The sequence below is a fragment of the Acanthochromis polyacanthus genome, chromosome 8 (genome assembly GCF_021347895.1).
Source record: "Acanthochromis polyacanthus isolate Apoly-LR-REF ecotype Palm Island chromosome 8, KAUST_Apoly_ChrSc, whole genome shotgun sequence".
Classification (NCBI taxonomy): Eukaryota; Metazoa; Chordata; class Actinopteri; family Pomacentridae; genus Acanthochromis; species Acanthochromis polyacanthus.
In genome coordinates this window covers 25,737,617-25,761,759 of record NC_067120.1, presented here as the reverse complement: position 1 = coordinate 25,761,759, position 24,143 = coordinate 25,737,617, and the positions used below count along the sequence as shown (strand labels likewise).

The following is a 24,143-nucleotide window of genomic DNA, read 5'->3' as shown; positions in this document are numbered from 1 at the left end:
TTTTCATGTGAGGAGCAGGAGTCTATAGTCAGTCCACAGCTAAAGCAACACCGTGCTATAAGGACTGTTACATTCTGTGATGTGTGTAAGTAGGATTGTGTTTCTCTTCTCTTTTTCCCTGTTCCTAGGTTACACCACGTGGGAGTGGCTAGGTGCACCTGTGGCTCCTTACCATCAGCCGGGATGGTTAAATGAGGAGTAAAGCCTGATCATCGGTGCCAGTGGGCCAGATCAGCTGCCAGAGTGTGGAGCTGGTGTTGTTTCCTCACGTTCTGTTTAAAACCAAGGGTCTACTTGCTGAAGCCTGCATGTTGGGCACCGAGTGTTGGATTTGTGAAGCCTGCTTTGTGTTGAGCTCTTGTTTTTCTTTGTGGCAAATAAATTCCTCTCTGTTGAGGTTACACCCAGTTTTTCTACTTGTTACTCCCCTCATCCCCTAGTTCTCGGGACGTAACATATCATCTGGGATAGTTTCCCCATTGATGGTGTTGATTTAATTGTGGGGAATGATATTGCTGGTGGCAGGGTCACTCCTGTGACTGAAATTGTTGCCAGTCCAATTTCCGAACTGGTGCAGGACGATGTGGCCCATAGTGATCCTGAGATATTTGCGGTGAGTGTGTTAACTCGAGCAAAGGCCCGTGAGCAGGCCAAGGAGTTTGATTTGTGTGACTCACAGCTTGCTTATGCTCTATGTGACCGGCTGATTAGCCGTCATACCATACAGCTGTGGGGCAGAACTAATTGGCTTAGCCATTGCAGCCGGGGGGGGGGGGGGTTAAATTGAGTGACGGACGTAGCTCCAGTACACTCCTGGGCTGTGTCCGAAATCGCATACTAACGTACTACTCATACTAAATGTGACGTCAAAATAAGTATGTAGTGCGTTCACATTAGATAGTATGAAAAGATTGAGTACGCGAGAAATACCCGGATGTGTACTATATCCGGAAAAATTTTAAGTATGCGCGGTGACCACACTAGTCATACTCAACCGCCCCATAATGCTTTGCGAGCTATCCACCGAAATGCAAGCCTCCACGGGATATGTGGCCGGACCGTGGCGATTTTTATTTTATTTTGTGTGGTTAAGTAGTCATCCTAATCACCCCACAGATTTGAGAAATAGGCGTTTTCTGATCAACGTTTTAAATTTGTCAGACGCCTCACAACGTGCTAGCAGCTAGTTGCAGCAGCTCGCTTTGCATACAGAACAAGTAGCAGCTACCTCGAGTAGCCTGCAGCTACAACTGAAACGATTCACATAATCTGGCTAATAACTGCATGAGGAGTGCCGGCTTGAAATTGCCACATTAATTATGCGACTGTTTGTTAGCGTAAAATCGACCTGAAGCCGGCATTCAGCCGAGATATTTGATAGCCGTACTTCCGGTTTTTGTCGTCGGAGGTTTGAAATGCATTATGGGAAACGGAGTAGTATACTACAGTGTGAACGGTCGGCATTCTAATCATACTTATAGTACGTAGTATACAGTATATACTCATTGAGAACGTATTATGTCGTACGTTAGTATGCGATTTCGGACACAGCCCTGGACACTCTTGGACAGGTACGCGCTGTGCAGCATGCATAACACTGGTAAGCTGTGAGTTTTGTATTAATATTGTTTGTTCTTTTAAGAGCAGTGTTTTGCGGCTGCGGTCCAGAGTCTGCCCACGGTGTCCCGGTTTCGCGGCGGCGTCATGTGTTTGCAGGGACGGACAGCTGAGGTAACCAAAATGTTTGCTTATGTTGTCATTGCTTTATCGTCGTTAATTATTTCTTGTTTCATTACAGTTTTGCCTCTGTTGCCTTGTTTTATTGGGGTTTATTTTGTTTGGGTTGTCTTTTGTTTCCTTTTCCTTTTCTTTCCTTTAGTTTCTAGTTGCTTTGCCTAGTTTTGCCTCAGTTTGTCTGGTTTTAGTTTCGTTTTCTCCCAGTGTGTTTTGTTTCCTTTTAGGTTGAAGTGGCTGTGCTCTTTGACACAGACAAGTTTCTTCCTTCCATAGCTTTGCAGGGCTCATGTGACCTTCAGTCTTAATAACTGTGTTTATCTTAACATTAGTGTGTGTGTCTTTAGGTTGCCATGGCAGTGTCTTCTGGCTCAGTCAGGTTTCTTCACTACATAGCTTTGCAGGGCTTGTGTGATTTTTAGTCTTAACGAGTGTTTATATTAATATTTGTGTGTTGAATATACTTTTGTATAAATAAAATTGTATTTATATTTTTTCATACAGTCGCCTCTGTATTCACTTACCTGTGTTTCTAGTAGGGGAACCCTCTGTTGAGAGGCAGTATTAATAACATTCCTCGGGTGAAAGTCCCTAGGTGGCGTTGTCGGTTCTGTGTGTTGAAAACCAGAAGGCCCTCACCAGTCCTAACTTGGTTACATCAATTTGAGGATCAGTTGCCCCTATTATCGGCGAGCTGCCCTCCACGGGAGGTGGAAGAAGTAACTGTCCCTGTTCATCCTCCTGCGGTGTCCCTGCCTCTGACCCTGGCGCTTATCAGTGCTCAGAAAAGTGATTTCACCTTGGCAAAGTATTTCAGGTCCACTGGAGAAGCAAACAGTCAGTGTAATAGTGGCATGCTGATGCGCAAGTGGGCTCCGCAGCTGGACAGAGCATCGGTTGAATCTGGTGAGGACTGGAGAGTAGTGTACCAAATTGTTGTTCCGATTTGTTGTCGTCAGCATGTGCTAGAATTGGCACATGAGCATGTGTGGTCTGGGCAGTGTCACCAAGACTTATGACCGTATCCTTAAGCATTTCTTCTGGCCGTACATGAAGGCTGATGTTGTTAAGTTTTGTAACACTTGCAGTACCTGTCAGGTTGTGGGTAAACCAAACTAAGTAGTGTCTCCAGCTCCTCTGTGTCCTATTCCTGCTGTTGGTGAGCCATTTGACCGGGTGATTGTGGAAAATCAGCAAATAAATTCCTCTCTGTTGAGGTTACACCCAGTTTTCCCTGCCTCTGTATATATATTCATTATTTCTACTTGTTACTCCTCTCATCCCCTAGTTCTCGGGACGTAACAAAAACTGTAAAAGCAAACATTTGTTTAAGTTTCTGCTTATTCACACCAGAAGACAGGGAGAGTCTACTGAACCAATACTAGATTTAGATTGAAAGGCATGAAAGCTACAGGTAGGACTCTGAAAACCAGTCAGTATCTGGTGTGACCACCATTTGCCTCATGCAGTGCAACACATCTCCTTTGCATAGAGTTGATCAGGTTGTCGATTGTGGCCTGTGGAATGTTGGTCCACTCCTCTTCAATGGCTGTGCGAAGTTGCTGGATATTGGCGGTAACTGGTACACGCTGTGGTATACGCCGATCCACAGCATCCCAAACATGCTCAATGGGTGACATGTCCGGTGAGTATGCTGGCCATGCAAGAACTGGGACGTTTTCAGCTTCCAAGAATTGTGTACAGATCCTTGCAACATGGGGCCGTGCTTTATCCTGCTGCAACATGAGGTGATGTTCTTGGATGTATGGCACAACAATGGGCCTCAGGATCTCGTCACGGTATCTCTGTGCATTCAAAATGCCATCAATAAAATGCATCTGTGTTCTTCGTCCATAACAGACGCCTGCCCATACCATAACTCCACCGCCACCATGGGCCACTCCATCCACAACACTGACATCAAAACACCGCTCACCTACACGACGCCACACACGCTGTCTGCCATCTGCCCTGAACAGTGTAAACCGGGATTCATCCATAAAGAGAACACCTCTCCAACGTGCCAGACGCCATGGAATGTGAGCATTTGCCCACTCAAGTCGGTTACGACGACGAACTGGAGTCAGGTGGAGACCCCCATGAGGATGACGAGCATGCAGATGAGCTTCCCTGAGACAGTTTCTGACAGTTTGTGCAGAAATTCTTTGGTTATGCAAAGCGATTGTTTCAGCAGCTGTCCGAGTGGCTGGTCTCAGACGATCTTGGAGGTGAACATGCTGGATGTGGAGGTCCTGGGCTGGTGTGGTTACACGTGGTCTGCGGTTGTGAGGCTGGTTGGATGTACTGCCAAATTCTCTGAAACGCCTTTGGAGGTGGCTTACGGTAGAGAAATGAACATTCAATACACGAGCAACAGCTCTGGTTGACATTCCTGCTGTCAGCATGCCAATTGCACGCTCCATCAAATCTTGCCACATCTGTGGCATTGTGCTGTGTGATAAAACTGCCCATTTCAGAGTGGCCTTTTATTGTAGGCAGTCTAAGGCACACCTGTGCACTAATCATGGTGTCTAATCAGCATCTTGATATGGCACACCTGTGAGGTGGGATGGATCATCTCAGCAAAGGAGAAGCGCTCACTATCACAGATTTAGACAGATTTGTGAACAATATTTGAGAGAAATGGTGATATTGTGTATGTGGAAAAAGTTTTAGATCTTTGAGTTTGTCTCACAAAAATGGGAGCAAAAACAAAAGTGTTGCGTTAATATTTTTGTTGAGTGTAGCTATTTGTGTTAACAAGCAACTGAACAGGTGTACCTAACAAAATGGCCAGTCAGTGTATATGAATATGGATACCTCACATCAGTCACAGACCGCTATTCAGTGTAATTTGATCCCTATCTTATAGATACGGAGTTGTTTGTCACAGTATTTTTAAGACACCACCACCTCTGTAAACACAGTTGTCTTAAGTAGTCCTGTGATAGGAAAACTTTTAAGCTGATAAAATGTCAGCGTTTTTGTTATCGCTGCCATTTATCCTTAAAGAACAATAAGTTTTTTCCCACCAGTTCTTAACATAAAAATCTTGACCAGAAAAACGGGGACAGAGGTCACACCCCCTTGAGAACAGACCACACTAGAATACTAGAATGATTAGAAGACAATGGACATAATATTTTTATTATTTTTACACTGAAATCTTTCATTCAGATTCATTCATTCAGAAAGAATATGAATGGGCAAACTGGCCGGAACCACTTGTAATCCAATAAACAGATTCAGAAAAGTGTGTGTGAGTGTACTTTTATTCACATGCAAACCCTAAAGTGAGACTTAAGTGGACAGAACCAATTCATGTGATTTTGGACATTGTTTTCCTCAATCAGATTTTAAATGAGACATCGGACTCTGACCTGTTCTGCAGAATCTGATGTAACACAGCACTGTTCTGGAGGGATCACTGGATGCCTCTACTGATCCAACCAGAACAGTGGTGTGATCAGTGGTAAGACATCTGTTCTGGCTGTCAGACATGTACCTGACATCAGGTCTGCAGCTCGTAGTGCAAATCAGAAAACCTGATCTTTGGTATACACGTTCTCAGGTTCTCAGATTGTCTGATCTGTACTCTGTGAAAGATTTTTGACCCTCAAGTAAAGTAAGGATACTTGAGAAAATAATGACATAGATGTTTTTTATTTATCATAATCACTTACATAAAGTGCAACAAAACCAAAACAAGATAACAATTTGTGTGCACATTCTTTGCCCTTAAAAGAGCATCAGTTCTACCTGAAAATAGTCTCTCAGGTTTGTATGAGGTAATTTATGTATAGTGTTTGGAGGATTTGCCACAGTTCTTCTGCGGATTCAGGCTGTTTAAGTGTCTTGTGTCTCTTTATTAATCTAGACTGACTTGATGATACACAGTTACAGGACTTCTTGACCTTCCTACTGAGCTAATCATATTCAGTTTAATATTAGATATATGTACATGTTATGTATATTATATTGTTAGTTGAATTTAATTTGCTTGGAAAAAAACAAATCATATTTTGCTCACTCATATACAGTTGTGTTCAAAATAATAGTAGTCCCACATCAATAGCAAGATAAATCACTGTTTCTGTTAGAATTTCAACTTCTACACTGATAGTAGTGCTGAGTTCAGTGAGGTCATTGATTATGTGAAAAAAATAGGTGTTAAAATTAGGGATGGTTCGATCCGATCCGCTGGATCGATATCGAGTTCGATCCAGGTCAAAATGACTGGATCGAGCATCGGAGTTTTTTATTAGAACTCGTGCGATCCGATCCATAAGCCCAATCTATCTCATATATCCTAATCTTCACTTTTCACGACATGTCGTAACACAGTCGAGCTGTTGCCATGGTTGCCATGTGCCCGTGTTTTCGTCACGTGAGCAGAGAGTGAAGAGAAGCCTGGAGAGATGTGGTCATGTCTGCCGTGTGGAATAGATAGGTTTCACTGACGTCACACTTCAGGGTCAGGAAGTAGCTCAGCGCCATTTTGAGTGGTCAACTTTGTTGAGTCCATGACTGGAGTTTATCTTTTAGCCTAATATTTGTTGGCTATGGCTGCCACTCAGCTGAAAAAGTATATCTATCGCAGATAGAGGACCCGCAGAGAGACAACTCAGAACTCCGGTCCATGCTGACAGCCGTCACTTCAGAGGTGACCACACTTAAAAAAGAAAAAAAAAACCCTGAAGGAGACTGTCCTGGACATTCAGTCGAGGAGTATGCGGGAAAACCTGATCTTCTCTGGCATCCCTGAGTCCACACCGAATAACCCAGAGTCCCTTGTTAAAAACTTCATGGTGTCAGTGCTTAAAATCCCTGCAGCTACGGTTAAAAACATCACTTTCCACCGTGTCCACCGGCTCGGACTCCGAGGAGGAAACTGTCCCCGTCCTATCATCGCAAAGTTTGAGCACTTCCAACAGAAAGTGCTCGTAAGGAGCAAAGGACGGGAGCTGAAAGGTACGTTTTACGGGATGAATGATCAGTTTCCCAGAGAAATAAACGAGAGGCGCAAGGTTTTATACCCCATCATGAAAGAACACAGGCAGAAAGGTAAACAGACTGCACTAGTTGTGAACAAACTATACATAGATGGGCAGCTATTTCGGGAATCTTCCATTACCCCCTGGCTCCTCTAATAACAATAATAATAACATCTTAAATACTTAGTATACCACTTAGTAATTTAGTTTAGAAAACGTAATCAAAAAAAAAAATCAAAATCACACAAATGTAAATGTGTCACTCTCCCTATCTACACTCCCCACTGGAGAACCCCCTCCTCCTCCTACTTTTCTGTTTCTCCCTCTCTATGTTTCCCTTTACCCCTCTCCCCCCTCACACACTCACCCCCCTCACTTTCACTCACACCCTATGTACCCCCCATGTTTATTGTGCTTGTATGTTTTATAACATGTTTGTTGATAGTTTTTCAGGCAATGTTGTGCTATTATATAATGCATAGATCCTGACTTGCTATGTACATCGCTGTCCAACACCTACAGCTCACAGACAGCAACAAACAGCTCACAAGGACACACAGAGACAATATTCTATATTGCTACTTATTCAATGAATGAACTTCTCTCTTTATGTTCAAGTTAAATATTGTAGCCTGGAATGTTCATGGCATACGCTCACAAACAAAAACAGTTAAAATTATGGACTATGTCTCTAAATTAAAAGCAGATATTTTGCTCCTCCAAGAAACGCATTTAGTAGAATCAGAAGAAAAATCTCTATTAGATTCAAATTATAATATCATCTTTTCATCTTGTTATAACAGCAGAAAAAGAGGGGTCTCCATTCTAATCCATAAGAGAGTACCATTCACTTTAAATAGTACAGTAACGGAGTCAGAGGGCAGATATATTATTATCCAGGCAACAATCTAATAAATTATATTCAATTGCAAATCTGTACGCCCCGAATAATGATGATCCAGCTTTCTTTCACGCGGTTTTCTCCCACTTAGCAGACTTATCTGCTATCTCAACAACCATTATCGGTGGCGACTTCAACATAGTATTAAACCCGTCACTAGATCGATCTAATAGTCCAATACATGCAAAACAACCACAATCGCCTAAAGTCATACAGGATTATATGAAAGATTTTGGACTAGAAGATGTCTGGAGACTCAAAAACCCAACAAAGAGGGACTATACTTTTTTTCTCTCAGGTGCACCAAACATTGTCAAGAATTGACTTTTTCCTCTCAAATAACTATCGTACACAAAGCTACTACTAAAATTCACTCAATCATTATCAGCGACCATGCACCAATATCTCTCAGCCTGCAAACAGATTCCATCCCTAAAACCTCCTCAGACTTAGCGCCTAAACATCTCTCTACTCGAAGACCACGAATTTGATTGAATAATAATAAGTGAGTGGGCAGACTTTAATAAACAATGACTCTAATGATGTATCTCCATCTTTACTTTGGGAAACTGGAAAAGCCGTAATCAGAGGCAAAACAATATTGTATTCCTCGTACAAGAAAAAAAAAGGATCAACAACTATAGGAAAAAATTGAGGAAAAAATTAAAGAACTTACAGAGAACTATTCAATAAATCCAAGTGATCAGTTATGGTCTGAACTACAAAATGTTAAACTAAAACTCGATAATATCTTATCAAAGAAAACAGAGTTCTTACTACAACAGCTGAGATATAATGATTTTGAACACAACAATAAATCAGCAAAATTTCTTGCGAACCAACTCCAGCGCAATAAAGAAAAATCCTTCATAACTGCAATTCAGGATCCCTCAGGGAAATATACTCAGTCACCCCAGGAAATTAATCAGACTTTCTATAATTATTGCCGAAGTTTATACTCATCAACAGTTAACCCAAACGAAGAAGATATTCATAACTTTCTTGACAATCTAAACTTGTCTGAATTAACGTCAGATTACAGAGACACACTACATGCTCCATTGACTATCAAAGAATTACAATGTGCATTAGACAGTATGCCACCAGGCAAGGCACCTGGTCCTGATGGCTTCCCTGCTGAATTTCTTAAACATTTCTGGTCAATGTTAGCACCCCTTTTCTTCAGGACAGTGACAGAGATAAAAAATAATGGTTATATAAGTTCGCACATGAATACAGCTGCAATTAAATTATTATTGAAACCAGACAAAGATCCTACATTTCCCTCCAGCTATCGACCTCTGTCACTAATCAACACTGACATCAAAATTATCTCAAAAGCACTCGCCTCTCGGTTGGAGAAAATTATCCCATCAATAATCCACTATGATCAAACAGGTTTCATAAATGGACAAAGTCTGTGAAGATCTAAGGCGATGGAATAACCTCCCTATCTCCTTTTTGGGATGAATAGCTACAGTCAAAATGAAAATATTACCTAAAATCAACTATCTCTTTTCCATGATTCCGTTTAACCCTACATCAAAGTGGTTTCAATCGTTAGACCCTGCTGTTGGTAAATTCTATTCAAAGAACAAAAAGGCTAAAATCAGTCTGGCCACCCTCCAGAGGAACAAACCCGAAGGGGTACTGGGAGCCCCCAACTTCATGTATTATTTAGCCAACCAACTACAATATCTCACCAAATGGATTCACCCACATGAAGAATATAACTCTTGGCTGGAACTAGAACAGTTAGATAGTAACCAGATCAAAATCACTGACCTGCCCTTTATCACTTCTGCCCTTAAACATCGTTGGGGCGGGTGGCAGGGCTATACGGCCCTGTCTCCCCCTCATCACCCTTTTACCTGCCTCCCCTGCTCTCCAATCATTTTTTAATGCACCACACGCACTCACCTTGGGGGTAGGTCTGGGATGGCTGACGCCTCGCCTAGCCTCCCCACTTTTAATGCACCACATGACACTCAGGGTTACACTATCACGGTGCTGGGATAATGTTTCCTGTCAGGGAACAGGAAACGTATTGATAGGGGAGTAATGGGTGGGTTTCACAGCTATGGCCTCTCTGGTGGGATCCGGCCCCCTTACGGCTATGGGGCGGCAGGGTGTACCATCATCCGTGTTGCTGTGGCTGGGGGTCCCCAGGGCTGGGGGGTTGTGGCCTGTGGGGGTTCTCCTGCATGCCCGACGGGTCCCGGCTGGTGCAGTGGGTCTTGGTGGGCTTGGTGAGGTGCGGGCTCCTGGTGGGGGCTGGGCGGGCGGGGTTGGGGCATGGGTGGCGGGTGGGTCCTCCTGCCCTGGGCTGCCTGGGTCGGTTCTGGCGTGCTGGGGGTGTCGGTAGCTGCTCCCTCTTGTCTTTGGGGTCCGTGTGGTACATGGTGGCCCCGGTTGCTCTCTGGGGGTGCCGCCCCGTGGCTCCTGCGGCCTGGGGGGAAGGGCACCCTGTCAGCCTGGTCCTGCCTTGCCTTGATAGCTGTTCTGGGCTTCGGGGTCTTTCACACTTGCATGTGCATGTTTGTTCAGGTCCCACCAGCTCCTGTCAAGTTCCACTGTTGAGCAGTGATGGGACCCGCCAGAATGTGCTGAGACTCTCTCCAGAGTCTAATCTCACAATAAACCCACTCTCCTTTTCTCTAGTATCTTCTTCTGGCCTATTCCACTCTATACTGACACGACACCCACAACTATGGTGTTCAGTACCATTTGGTTATTTATTCATTTGTTTATTTTTTTGTTTGTCTGGTTTTTCTGTTTTTGTGTGTGTGTTTGTTTGTTTGTCTTATTGATGGGTAATTAATAGTCGGGAATAACACAGCACCTCTTATTCTTCAGATGTATTAGCACCGCTTGTTAGTCCCTGTCCGTCCTGTCTCGTCTTGTCCACCCTTTGTTTCCCTGCACGTCACCACTGAGGTGTAGCACTGCCCTCCCTGGCTCTTAACAGGGAATTGTAATAAAGAGTGTCAGCTTAGCTTTCAGGGAGGACTGGTGATGGTCACACGCATGCACTAAATAATAAAATATTTGGCTGCAAGACTAAAATATGCATTAATCTCATAAAGTGTTGACACCCCTTCTGTGGAGTTAAACAATGAGAATAAATGCAGACAAAAGAAAATAAAAAAAAGGAAAATGTGGGTTGTTGTATTTTTCGACCCCCCAGAAAATCAGACTCCCCCTTCGCGTGGAGACTGCCCTCCTTGGCAGTCACGGCTGCTAAATTACTTTGCACACCTTCAACAAGTGTAGAGAGCAGGGCCGGACTGGGAAAGAAATTCAGGCTGGGAGATTTCCCAATCAGTCAGGCCACTTCCGCCACCGCAAGGGTTGTGTCACGTGGGATAATGCACCAAAATTTTGTTGTTTTTTCCTTCCAAAAATATGCCTTTTACAGTTATGTTATAGCAATTACAACACTACTAAACAGACAGTAAGTCTGTTAAACACAACCATAACGACAGCTCCATACAGTCCAGTACTTTTCTCTTCTGTAATCTCTTCACTACCCTCACCAATTTTTCCAATGTTTTCCTTTTCCTATTATTTATATAACATGTGGAATTAAAAAAATATATATTATCTTGTCAGCAAATCATTTAGATGTCAGCTGGCCATAGCTAATAGTATATGCAAACACCAATGTTCATTTTATAACTGAAAATTGTAAGTCAACTGCCTATCCTACCTGAAGAGGGGGTCTCTAACGTTTTCAGGCTTCCTGCAACCCACCTGACACCTGTGGAGCTTATTTGGGCCAGACATTTTTTATTATATTTTGGCCTTTGAAGTCTGATGATGCATTTGTGAGAAGAACCGACCGTTTGTAAACTTACTTGAAGTAGCAGCATCATTTATTTTCAACTGTACACTGCTGGACCTGGGCGGGGGTTGATGAAACATGTGTGTTATTTTATAACACTTTGCCCCTTCCTCCTTGAACAACCTTTTTTTCTTCTCCATCTCCCTCTGCATGTCCACCTTTTCTCTTTGTCTTTTCTCGTTTTTTGCCACCAGCTTTCTCACGGTGCTCCATAATCGTCGCTCCTTCCACTCTCTGGCCTCACTCTCATATCACCACTCTGCAGTGCATGCTTCACCGTTCTCACTATGAAGGGGTGGGCCATAAAGCAACTAACCAATCATGGCACGTTTCTTCTAAAAAAAATGTCACTTTGACCAATCCCTATCCTTCTGATTTAGAGCTCAGAGCACTTGCTTTTTGTGAGTGACAGGAGAGTGGGCGTGTACTCTGTAAGGCTTCTAGCGCTGCTGTCTCTGGCCTGTCTGCCAAAAAGCCGATCAACTTTTTTTCATTGGCCTGCCAGTCCGTGGCTGGCCTGTCCAGGCAGGCCAATAAGGAGGCAGGCCACCGGGAAAAGTCCCGCCTCTCCCGATTGCCAGTCCGGGCCTGGTAGAGAGTGAGAGGCTCTTCAGAAAAGCCTTTAACATTATTGATGAAAAAGGAGCAGACTGACAGCTGAGAAGGCTGAAATGTTAATCTTTCTGAAGAAAAATCTGTCCTCATGTTGCAAGACAAGGCAGCTTAAGTATTTTCAGTTCAGTGTTAGGCAGCTAGCATGTTTTATTTTTTCAGTGAACATAATGTGAGTATTGGAATTGTGTTCATTCTAATATTTAGTTTCATGAGTGTTTTACATACAGTACATCAGCGGCTGCATGCAAAAGAAGAAAGACACTAGATTGCACTATCACTGTTTACCCTTGTTTTTCTGTTTTTGTTTTGGTGCAGCAAATCAGGTGTATAGCCTTGATTTTTATTGTTTGGATTGTGTGTCTTCAGAAGCCATGTGCAACTTACTGAGTACTACCTACATTGTTCTAGTGGAGATGCTATTATTTTATGTTAATTCATAAAATTATTTATTGCAGCCTTGCAATGCCATTGAGGTGTAATGTAACTTTTCTGTTTATACACTGGAATTATTTAGTTTAATTTAAATATGTGCACCAAGTTGCAGTTTTATTTCAAACATTTGAATGGAATGCAGCCAGGTCTGTTGTGTTTACAAACGCTGTTAAAAGCAATGTGAGCTTTAAGTTTTAATACAGCCACAGGAGTTACACATAACTTGTTGTCACATGTTTTCCTTCTTTCTTTAGGGGACTAGAACAGGTGTTGTACAATGAATGTGGTGTTGTTAGATGTCAGTATCAAGCAAATTACATCCATGTATTATTAACAACTTTTAGAATGAATCATATCGGTATCAGCCGATCTTCAAGGCTGCAGTATCGATATCGGTATCGGATGTGAAAAAGTGGTATCGAGCCATCCCAAGTGGCTTATAGGTGGCCCTTATTTATAGATCAAGGCAACTGACGCTGCATATGCTGGCTGTGCATTTGTCCTTGAAAAACACAGTAAAATGGGTCGTTCAAGACACTGTTCAGAAGAAGAGCGTTCTTTGATTAAGAAATTAATAAAAGAGGGGAAAACCTATTAGTGCAGAAAATGATGGGCTGTTCAGTTAAAATGACATCAAACGTGTTAAAATGGCAGCCAAAACCAGAGAGGCAAGGAAGAAAAAGAAAAACGACTATTTGAATGGATTGGAGAATAACCAAAATCGCAAAGGTTCAGCCAATGACCACCTCCAGGAGGATCAAAGAAGATCTAAGGTTACCTGTGACTACTGTAACAATCAGATGACGTCTATGTGAAGCCAAGCTACCAGCAAGAAGCCCTCGCAAAGTCCCATTGTTAAAAAAAAGACGTGCTGAAACGTATAATTTGCCAAAGAACATGTTGACTGGCCTAAAAAGAAATGGCGTAGTATTTTGTGGAGTGATGAGAGTAAGATTGTTCTTTTGGCTCTAAGGGCCACAGAGAGTTTGTCAGACGTCCTGCAAACACTGAATTCAAGCCACAGTACATAGTGAAGACGGTGAAGCATGGTGGTGCAAGCATCATGATATGGGGATGTTTCTCATAGTATGGTGTTAGTCCTATTTATTGCATACCAGGGATCATGGATCAATTTGAGTACATCAGAATACTGGAAGAAGTCATGTTGCCATATGCTGAAGAGGAAATGCCCTTGAAATGGGTGTTTCAACAAGACAATGACTCCAAACACACCAGCAAGCGAGCAAAGTCATGGTTCCAGACAAACAGAATTGAAGTAGTGGAGTGGACAGCACAATCCTCGGACCTTAATCCCATAGAAAACTTGTGGGCCGACATAAAAAATGCTGTTCATGAGGCAAAACCAAGAAATGCAGAGGAACTGTGGAACGTAGTACAATTTTCCTAGGCTGCAATACCTGTTGACCCGTGCCAGAACTTGGTCGACTCCATGCACCACAGATGTGACGCAGTTATCAGAAATTGTGGTTATGCAACTAAATATTAGTTTATGATTCTCAGGAAAATTGAACCTTCAAGCATTTCTTAGTTTATACAGTACATTTTTGAGTTTGTCAAGAAAGATGTCAACACTATATTTTCAACATTATATTTCTTGACTTTCTGTAAAATATTATCAAATTTAATTATTTTTTTTCCAATTTTCTTGCTTTGAAATAGAATGTGCAGTGTCCCCAATGCATTTGTGTTCATTAAAATACAATTTATTTGAAGAATTTTGAGGTGTACTCACCTTTTTTGAACACGCTGCTATTATTATGAACATAACTGCAAATCTTCAAAGGCTTTACTTCACTTCACTCTGATTCAAAATCAATAAGTCTACTTTTCAAAATTGAGTGCTCTCTTTCCCACACAGACACAAAACACTTCATACAGCAGTTTTGCAGCTCTGGGATCATCTACTGAATCATATAAAAGCAGAAATATTAAGTCCATGCTGACCATGAGAGGATCTGCAAGCAGCAGGTCACATTACAACAAATATACACATCTTTTACTCAAATACACAGAAATAAAAAGCCACATTCAATTACTTAATATGTTAGTAAAATATAACAGGAGGCTTGCAAACAGACAATTTATGCAAATATTCTCTCACACAAGTGTAGTGAGACATGGTCTATAAATAGATTGTATACTCTATGTTTATGTCCCCTTGAGCACCTATACACTGTGGAGTCTATACACAACCTATACACAGTTCTAGGACCTATGTCACTGAAATGCAGCACTATATGCCTTTAAAGTCAACAATATCACTGACCTGTCCTGTTAATCAACCATCTGGCTGGGCAGCTGTTTAAGGAAAGTGATAAACTTTGCTTTGAAACTAGATTTGGGGAAGTCAGAACTGAGAATGGAATGGATCTTGACATTGGAGCTCTGACTGGGAAACTTAAGCCAGTTTCATGCACTGCAGTGTCACCAAGGACAGATATCCTGACATTACTCAATATGTCAGCATCCACAGAAGTGAACTAGGCTTTAGTTCTCTATGTTGGATACATCAAAAAACATGATCATTCCAACCCAGTCTCATGGCCAAATGTGAAATACCTACGTTTGTCCACAGAACAAAATGTAACAGTCTCACAATAAAGGTCTGAAAATTGTAAAATGTTTACGTTTTTTCTCCCTATTATTTTCTATTGGCCTGACGACAGGTCACGTGACTCCTTGCTGCGGGCCTCTCAAAATGAAAACATGGCGGCCTTTCCTTTCATTCTCAGTGGAAAAAGCATTATTTCAAGACAGTTTGGACTTAAAAAAGCATTTTGGTGACATTTCTAGCGAAAAATATACATTTTAATTTCACAATATTCGTTCAGTTCTTGTGTATGATCTTTGGTTTGTTTGTTATTACGATGAATCTTTCACGTCTCGGAACGGAAATGTTACATTGTTACGTTTTCCACCGTTGCTGTGGTGGTTGCTAAGGAAGCGTCCACGGGCTAAACCAAACGGCGTAGGCCTATATGTTATTGTATTTATTCGTTACATTGTGTCGTTATCTGAGCTCTTAACATATTTGTGTAGTTACTGACCATATCTATTGTTAACCTTTGCTGCTGTCCGCTTCCTGACCGTGGTCGGGAAAGCACAGGGGAGAACTCCGTGCAGCACCTGCTGCACCTTTCTTCTTCGGTGGTGTCTGTGTAAAACAATGTCCAAAATGCAAATAGCACACCTAGCGCCATGAAGCACAAAATGCAGGTGTAAATCAGTGACATCTTACAATTACAATGTCCTGTCTTTAACTAATAAAGACAAATATATAAAGAACTTTACATCAGTTTGTTTGTTTGTTTGTTTGTTTTATTAAGATCCCCTATTAGCTTTTGCAAAGCAGCAGCTATTCTCCCTGGGGTCTTCATAATTTCATTTGTGACAACACCAAAAAGCAACACGTACACAAAATACATACAAATCAAATTACAAAATACATAAACAATGCATACAAAAATACACGTATACAATACAAATAACATACATATACAAAACTTGTACTAACCAAAAGCATACAACACATAATACTCCCACTTTGAATTATAAAAATAAACATTTCTTCTTCAAAGATACCATAACCTAACAGTAATAATTAAAGAATAATCTACCTCAGAAACCAACCATAACATAAATCACATAAACAGTAAAACACTAAACCTTACATCCCTGCTTTTGGTAATATTCACAATATATATGGTTTAATTAAAACTATCTTGCTGTAGTGACACTACAGTCACTACATTTAAGTTTAAGATTTAATTTAATGAATTATTGTATTTTACAAATTTCTATTCCCAAGCAACCCACTAAACTAATAACTAAAATTTTGTGCTACGAAATGCTCTTTTAGTTTTATTTTAAACTTTTCAATATTCCCCGTTTTTGAGACAATCCGGATGTTATTGCTCGCTCCCGACAAAAGCATCAGTTTTTTTAATATTTTGGATTTAGATTAATTAGATAATCAACAAATTGATGTACAGCCATCTCCATAAGTTTGGACACAGCATGACTTATGTCTGTTTTGATGTCTATTACAGAACATAAGTATATTGTAAGTGACAATTTTATGGTATTTTCTAAGATTCACAAGCATCATGGTACTTGTGTCCAAACTTATGGCCATGGCTGTAATTTCCTGGTGGGTGTGTTTATGCAGCCTATTAAACACTTTTTTCCCCATGAAATAAAGTACAATCCATACATCATGGTCCAGTGTTCATTGTTTGTTTTGTCCGTCCATCCATCCATCCATCCATCCATCCATCCATCCATCCATCCATCCATCCATCCATCCATCAAAGTGCATTTTTTCAGTTCTCTATACTTCTATCCATGGTTGTGCTGTTTTCATAGAGGCACACAACTTTATATTGCATTAAAAACAATGAGCCCAGGGGGAGTTAAAATATGACTGGAGCAACTACAGAACTACTTCAGGGAGTTAATGACACACCAGCAGAGCAACACAACTACAGCAACAACAAATACCATAACATCTACAGAGAAAAATATCATTATTGCTCTCCTCATTATTACGAAATATACATACTCTTTATATATGAGGAACCATAAACACGCTAAAGACACAATAAAGTAGGCAAAAAAAGGTAATGAATAAAGTTTCACACAAACAGACCTAAGTTTTGTGTGTGTGGGCAAAGTGTTCTTTTCAGAGTCAGTCAGTGCAGCACAGTGAGGTGCACCAAAGAAAATTAATGATAAAATGATGACTAAATGCTAAGATGTTATGATGAAAAAAACAAAGATTTTTCAGTGATGGAATATTCTTTTCCACTTGTACAATGACTGCAAGGAAATTGTGCTGCAACCAAACAGCAAACTCTTTGAATGAACAATAAAGGCAACATGGAAATGCAGAAAATTACAGTTTGTCAAACGTCTGCTTGAAGCTGCTTCAAAAATCTCTATGGATCCCTGCATTAAAATGTTCAAGTTTACAGCAGTCTTTTTTGCTCCTATTTTGTCATTGTAGGTCCTGGTGGTCTGAAAACGTACACCAGTATTAGTTTAGGACCCAATATCAAGCATGTGCAGGTTGGTCCAAATTGGTCAAAGAATCTGTGAGATTTTGACCTTAATTGGCCTTTTGGAAATTAAAGGGGCACACTTCCAAACTTCAACATGGTACCATCTGGCCCCCTGTTGACCTGGGAGGCTGATATTGTATATACCGACTCACAGGGGGCCCTAGTACTTGTGGTTAAAATTCCGTCCCGTTTGGGTAAAAAATGAGGGTGAGGGTCTAATTCCACGGGCAGAAGGCTCTCAGGGTCAATGAGTCTAACAAGACCTGATTTTCCAACATGAACACTTGGTCACATTTTTCTACTGGGACCCTGGGGCTGATCTTTTAGTATGTTATACTAGGCTATATTTGGAGCTGAACTGTGGTGGTTTGGTGTCTCTATGACCTTCCTGTGACCCCTGGCGCAGGGTCAAAATGTCACATTTTTGGACATTGAAGCCCCATAAATTAGTAATTTTTGCATCAAATGAGCTGAAACTTATAGGGGTGATTCAGGTGACATTGGTGAACAACTGATTTGCAGCACAAGTCTCTAGGTCGTTCCTGGAGCTACTTCCGGTTTGGGAGGGGCTAGCAAAACAGTTCCAGTGGATTTAGATTTTAGATGTTTCAGAGGTACCAGATCCCAGGTTTCAGCTCTCTGAGTGTTACAGAAGAGAAATGAGAGCAAAAGAGGAACAACTATTGAAAAACGTGTTTTTTTGGCCCTCATTCCTTCTTCAGGGCCCCTGGAGGTCTGAAAAGGTGCATGAGCGTTCACATTAGCCTCTATATATAGAACCTGTGCAGTTTGGTCCAAATTGGTTAAGGAATGTGTGAGATTTTGACCTTTTTAGCCCGTTTTGAAGCATTTGGACATTAAAGGGTTAACCGTAGAGTAAGAAACAGGGCCGTGCTCGGTCCCCTTTTGAGCTAACTCTCTGAAAAAAAATATGCAAGGTCAGGGGGTGGTCTAGTAGGAGTGTGTCCGATTTGGTGTCACTAGACCCAAAAATGACCGAGCAGGAATGATTTTTACACGTTTGAAGGCCTCAGGCTTCATCACTGCGAGCAGGCCTCACTGCTGAAAAAAGCGGGTTCCCGTGGGGCTAGACCCTTGAAAACAGATACAGTGCTTCATGTGACTGCTCTGAACAGGCCCACACAATATCAGACTTGAATTCCACTGGGAATGACTTTTATGATATTTGATATGTTGCACAAAATGTCTCCTTCATTTGAAGTCTTCAGATTTAGTGACCCTTGACCCCTTCAAAGGTGTTTTCACTGCAAACTTGCTCCCAGAGCATTCAGCACACCCTGTTCTATGACTTTATGCACTTTGGTGCACTTTGATTGATGTTCTCACACTGTTTCTCATTCATTTTACATTTCCATCTTAACAAAGGCCCCTGTTCTATTGTCTTTTTTGCTCCTATTTTGCCGTTGTAGGTCCTGGTGGTCTGAAAACGTACACCAGTATTGCTTTAGGACCCAATATCAAACATGTGCAGGGTGGTCCAAATTGGTCAAAGAATTTGTGAGATTTTGACCTTAATTGGCCTTTTGGACATTAAAGGGGCACACAGGGTGTCCTCTGCTTGTCTTGAATCATAAATCAACGTCAGTAAATTTCTTGCTCCTTAATTAGAGATGTAAACGAGATGCCATATTCATTCAATATTCATTACGGTACTGGATGGTTTAAAAAACCAAAGTTTTATTGCACTATGCCAGTGAACAAAACAAACAATGAACACCGGACCATGATGTATGGATTGTACTTTATTTCATGGGGAAAAAAGTATTTAATAGGCTGCATAAACACACCCACCAGGAAATTACGCCAATTTGTTCATTGTCTAATTAATCGAAATCCAAAATATTTTTAAAAAACTGATGCTTTTGTCGGGAGCAAGCGATAACATCCAGATTTTCTCAAAAACGGGGAATATTGAAAACTAAAAGAGCATTATGTAGCACAAAATTTTAGTTATTAATTTAGTGGGTTGCTTGGGAATAGAAATTTGTAAAATACAATAATTCATTAAATTAAATCTTAAACTTTAATGTAGTGACTGTAATGTCACTGTTTATGTGATTTATGTTATGGTTGGTTTCTGAGGTAGATTATTCTTTAATTATTACTGTTAGGTTATGGTATCTTTGAAGAAGAAAAGTTTATTTTGATAATTCAAGATGGGAGTATTATGTGTTGTATGCTTTTGGTTAGGACAGGTTTTGTATATGTATGTTATTTGTATTGTATACGTGTATTTTTGTATGCATTGTTTATGTATTTTGTAATTTGATTTGTATGTATTTTGTGTACGTGTTGCTTTTTGGTGTTGTCACAAATGAAATTATGAAGACCCCAGGAAGAATAGCTGCTGCTTTGCAAAAGCTAAATAGGGGATCTTAATAAAACAAACAAACAAACAAACTGATGTAAAGTTCTTTATATATTTGTCTTTATTAGTTAAAAGACAGGACATTGTAATTGTAAGATGTCATTGATTTACACCTGCATTTTGTGCTTCATGGCGCTAGGTGTGCTGTTTGCATGTTGGACATTGTTTTACACAGACACCACCGAAGAAGAAAGGTGCAGCATCTGCTGCACGTAGTTCTCACCTGTGTTTTGCCGACCACGGTCAGGAAGCGGACAGCAGCAAAGCCTCAGGCATTACAGCGACACCAAAAAAATATACATTTTAATTTCACAATATTCGTTCAGTTCTTGTGTGTGCGCTTTGGTTTGTTATTACGAAGAATCTTTCACGTCTCGGAATGGAATTGTTACGTTTCCCACTGTTGCTATGGTGGTTGCTATGGACGCTTCCACGGGCTAAAGAAAGACAGGGGGATCTTGTTGTGGGCAGGAATAAAGTTTTTAGATCGCTGTGCGCTGACTGGTGTATGGATGAGCTCAACAAATGATTGCGGTAAAAGCACGTTCATGGAAATAAATACGGTTGTTTGCATTGACAACGAGCGACTTGTGGATCATTGAAATGCAACTTGTTAACAAGGGAGCGAAGCACGTCAACTAATGAAAGGCCGGGGAAGACATCTCAGTAACTAGCAGTAATAACCAAGAGTTATATAAATGATTTAACAACTCAAAAAATTACACAATGCAACAATACAAAAATAAACACACCGCTTGTTTTCATTTTTGGCAGCGTCCTAATCAACCAGCATAACGTACAAAATGTGACACTGTCACAATTTAATGCCGTGAAGTGAAATTCAGCGTAAAAACAAACCAAACCACAGATCATTTCCAATAACTGAATGGATAATGTGAAAGTGTTATATATATTTCTCGCTAAAAATGTCATCAAAATGTTTTTTTCTGTCCAAACTATCTTAAAATAATGCATTTTCCACGGAAAATAAAAGGAATAGCCGCCATGTTTTCATTTTGAGAAGCCTGCAGGAAGCAGTCACGTGACCCTTCGTCAGACCCATAGAAAAGAATTGGGGGAAAAAACGTGAGCATCTCACAATTTTCAGGGCCAAATTGTGAGATTGTAACGTTTTGTATTGTGGACAAACGTGACTATGTCACAATTTGATGTGAGACTGGGTTGGATCATTCTGGCTTTTCATTAGACTCACCTGCATATGACCAGTCAATTTCTTCTGAGAACTTGCGCTGATTCCTGTATGCATATCCTCCAACTGCCAGAGAGAGAAAGACAGATGATCACTTAAACACAAGTATTTACCACTGTTTATTTGATATATTTGTTATTTGGTGATATCAGTTTGTTTTACCTAATTTAAAAAGTAACACCTTTCCCCCAAATTAATGAAACCATTGATTCTGACTGTTTGATAGCCATGCCTTCACTTTTAATGGTATCAGACACATGACCCAAAACAATTTCCATAAATTCAAGTTTTGGATGCTGCAAAAGTTTTACGGAGTCAATGTAAGTAGACAAATGTCCTATTAGAGTCCTGGGCTGACAGATTCATTCGTGGATTGGGCTTTAATGGGTTTTATGGTTCAAGAGTCGGTGTGCTAATACTGGTGTGATTTTACTTGATCTGCTGCTTGACACTGAATCCTCACTCAGATTACAGTGAAGAGCTGCCAAACAATACCACACACATTCCAAACTATCCTGTAGCAGGAAACTGCCACAGGACCTGTTCCCATCAAACAATAAAATTCTGAGCTGGAGAGGATCAGTGAGTCCTTTACGATTATGAAAGTGATCTGGTTTGTCATGATGAGCTGTTTTCAAATCTCCACCACTTCAAAAAGAACTTGTGAAAATGGCTTCATAGATACCTCCTCACCTTACTTTATAAATTTCATGACTATGTATTTGCTCCTGAACATTGAGAACACCTTGTAGCAACCAGTAACGTAACAATGGCCAGCAATGTAATGCCTGCCAATAATGTAATAAATCTATTTTAAATGTAATAAAGCCAACAACATAATAACTTGCCAATAATGTGATAAATACTTACGTTATTAGTTGATTATTATGTTTGTGGCCAAGCATTAAAAATCTTTTAGAAAAATCTTTAGAACATGTAAAAACTGCAGCCAATAACTGAATAATCCATAAACATGACTGCATGTTTTTGGAAATAAAAGATTTTTTTGTAGTTTGTTCATCAAAAATATGTATAGTGAATAGCATAGTTGTCATATTCATTCAAGAACATGTCCCATGTAGCTCTCACTGTCCTTAATCATGGTTGTAAGAGCCAATTTGAGAATTATCTGTTGTACAAAGTCTTTTTTAGAATATTGTTTTTCTTGCTCAGCCATATAAATACAGAATTAAAAATATAGAATTGGATGCTGCATTGTCAAATTAATTTACCACAATTTTTCTCAAAAACTATTTCATTAAAACTTTTTTCAAACAGTTTTCAAGGAAAAACTACTCAGTCCTCATAGTCTATCACCACCACCTGGTGAGAACCCACACAGGCACATGACAAACATGCAAACTCCACACAGAAAGACCCCTGGCCAGCATGTGAACCAGGGACCTTCAAGCTGTGAGCGACAAGTGCTAACCATCACCAAAGGTCATGAAGGTCAAAATGTATATTTAAACACTTTTTAGGAGCTTGCAATACTAAAAATGTGGTCTATTTGAGCTAAAGGGGACTAATCTTCATTAACTTTAAAAAAAAAGATGATGAAAATAAAGTTCCCATGTGCTACTGATTATAGACCTTTCTCACAGTAGACATTCTGTCAAGCACAGGTGTAACTAATGTAATGAAAAATGATTTAATTCTGTTTAGATTTTCCTGACAGATCCCAATGCCTGCTGTAATAAAAGGGACCTTTAGGCCAAATATTACTTTGCCTGCAAGGAACCTAATAAAACCCACCCCATCGACCTACACTGAATTGCCATATGGATACCATATAGTCTAACAAGTTCTAGCCCATGCTAATTTATCCACCACATTTAGCCCTTATGGGACCCACATAATTTGTACACACAGCTACAGACCGCTTGACAGTCAGATTGGCAATCATCACAACTGAGGGTCAAAGTCAGTGACAGCTTTTTTCACTCTGCAGTTTGTCCATCGGCCACTACGGGTCATTTCAAGAAGACTATTGATTATTTTATTGAAGTCAAAACCCCAACTTATCTTAACAAAGTCAGTTCAGTGCTTTACCAAGTGCTTGAGCTATCAGGCTCATCATCAATAATCATTTCAGTTCTTCTGATGTCAGCCTGAGAAAACCAGTGTTCACATTAAAAACAAATATCTGCTCTCTTACTTGCCAATATAGCTCACACAATGACATACACTGTTTTGTGAGAAGATGAATGCTGTTTGCTTCAAAAACTACAAAAGCTACAGTTGACTGGAGTTCTTAGAATTCAATGTCTCGCCCATACAGTTCACTGATCTACAATGTCACTTCTGCATGGTGTGATGTCAAGAAGTGAAATCATTAACCCGAGCGGCTGTGGAACAATGAACAGAGGTCGCCTGACATGAAGAGGAAATAAACTGATGTGATGAGGTGTGTTTTTACAAGCAGTCAATACACAGAGTAAATGTTGAGAATCCATTGATGGAATTTTGTCAGTGGGAAAGTATGTAGTTTGATTGCATTACAAAAGAGGCTGCCAGAGAGTTTCTACTTGAACCCTTATGTTTAGGGTCATGTCTGACAACAAAGCGCACCAGAGTTTTCTTGAATCATCAGATTATACTAAATACAGTCTAATGGTTGGCTGACATGTATGCACGCTGCCAGGGTTCATAAAGGACAGCTGCCATACATCAGAAAACATCTGCCTCAGGGCTTTGTTTTCTTGGCAGAGTAGATGAAACAAGTTTGATTTCTCAGGAACACGGTTACATTTTGATTTAATGCAGCCAATCACACTGAAGGGCAAAACAGATTTATGGTTATCTCAATAACAAGAGCAAATATAGAGAGTACTTTAGTACAGCTCTAACAACAGGCAGTAGAGTGTTATACTCTGTTGTACTGTATGAGAAAAGATTGATTGTATATGGTTTTGGGATTCCCTTCTGGAATTCATGGAAAAT

At 40.5% G+C, this 24,143-nt stretch overlaps 1 protein-coding gene across 4 annotated transcripts in view; it reads right to left on the bottom strand.

Moving 5' to 3' along the window:
- Window positions 1–24,143, bottom strand: part of ptprz1a (protein tyrosine phosphatase receptor type Z1a) — a 204,102-nt gene that overhangs the window by 126,767 nt on the left and 53,192 nt on the right. For all 4 annotated transcript variants that reach the window (XM_022211189.2, XM_022211190.2, XM_022211191.2 and 1 more), the window contains exon 2: window positions 21,204–21,266. In XM_022211189.2, the coding sequence (XP_022066881.2) occupies window positions 21,204–21,266 (63 nt within the window). The remainder of the gene's footprint in view (window positions 1–21,203; window positions 21,267–24,143) is intronic.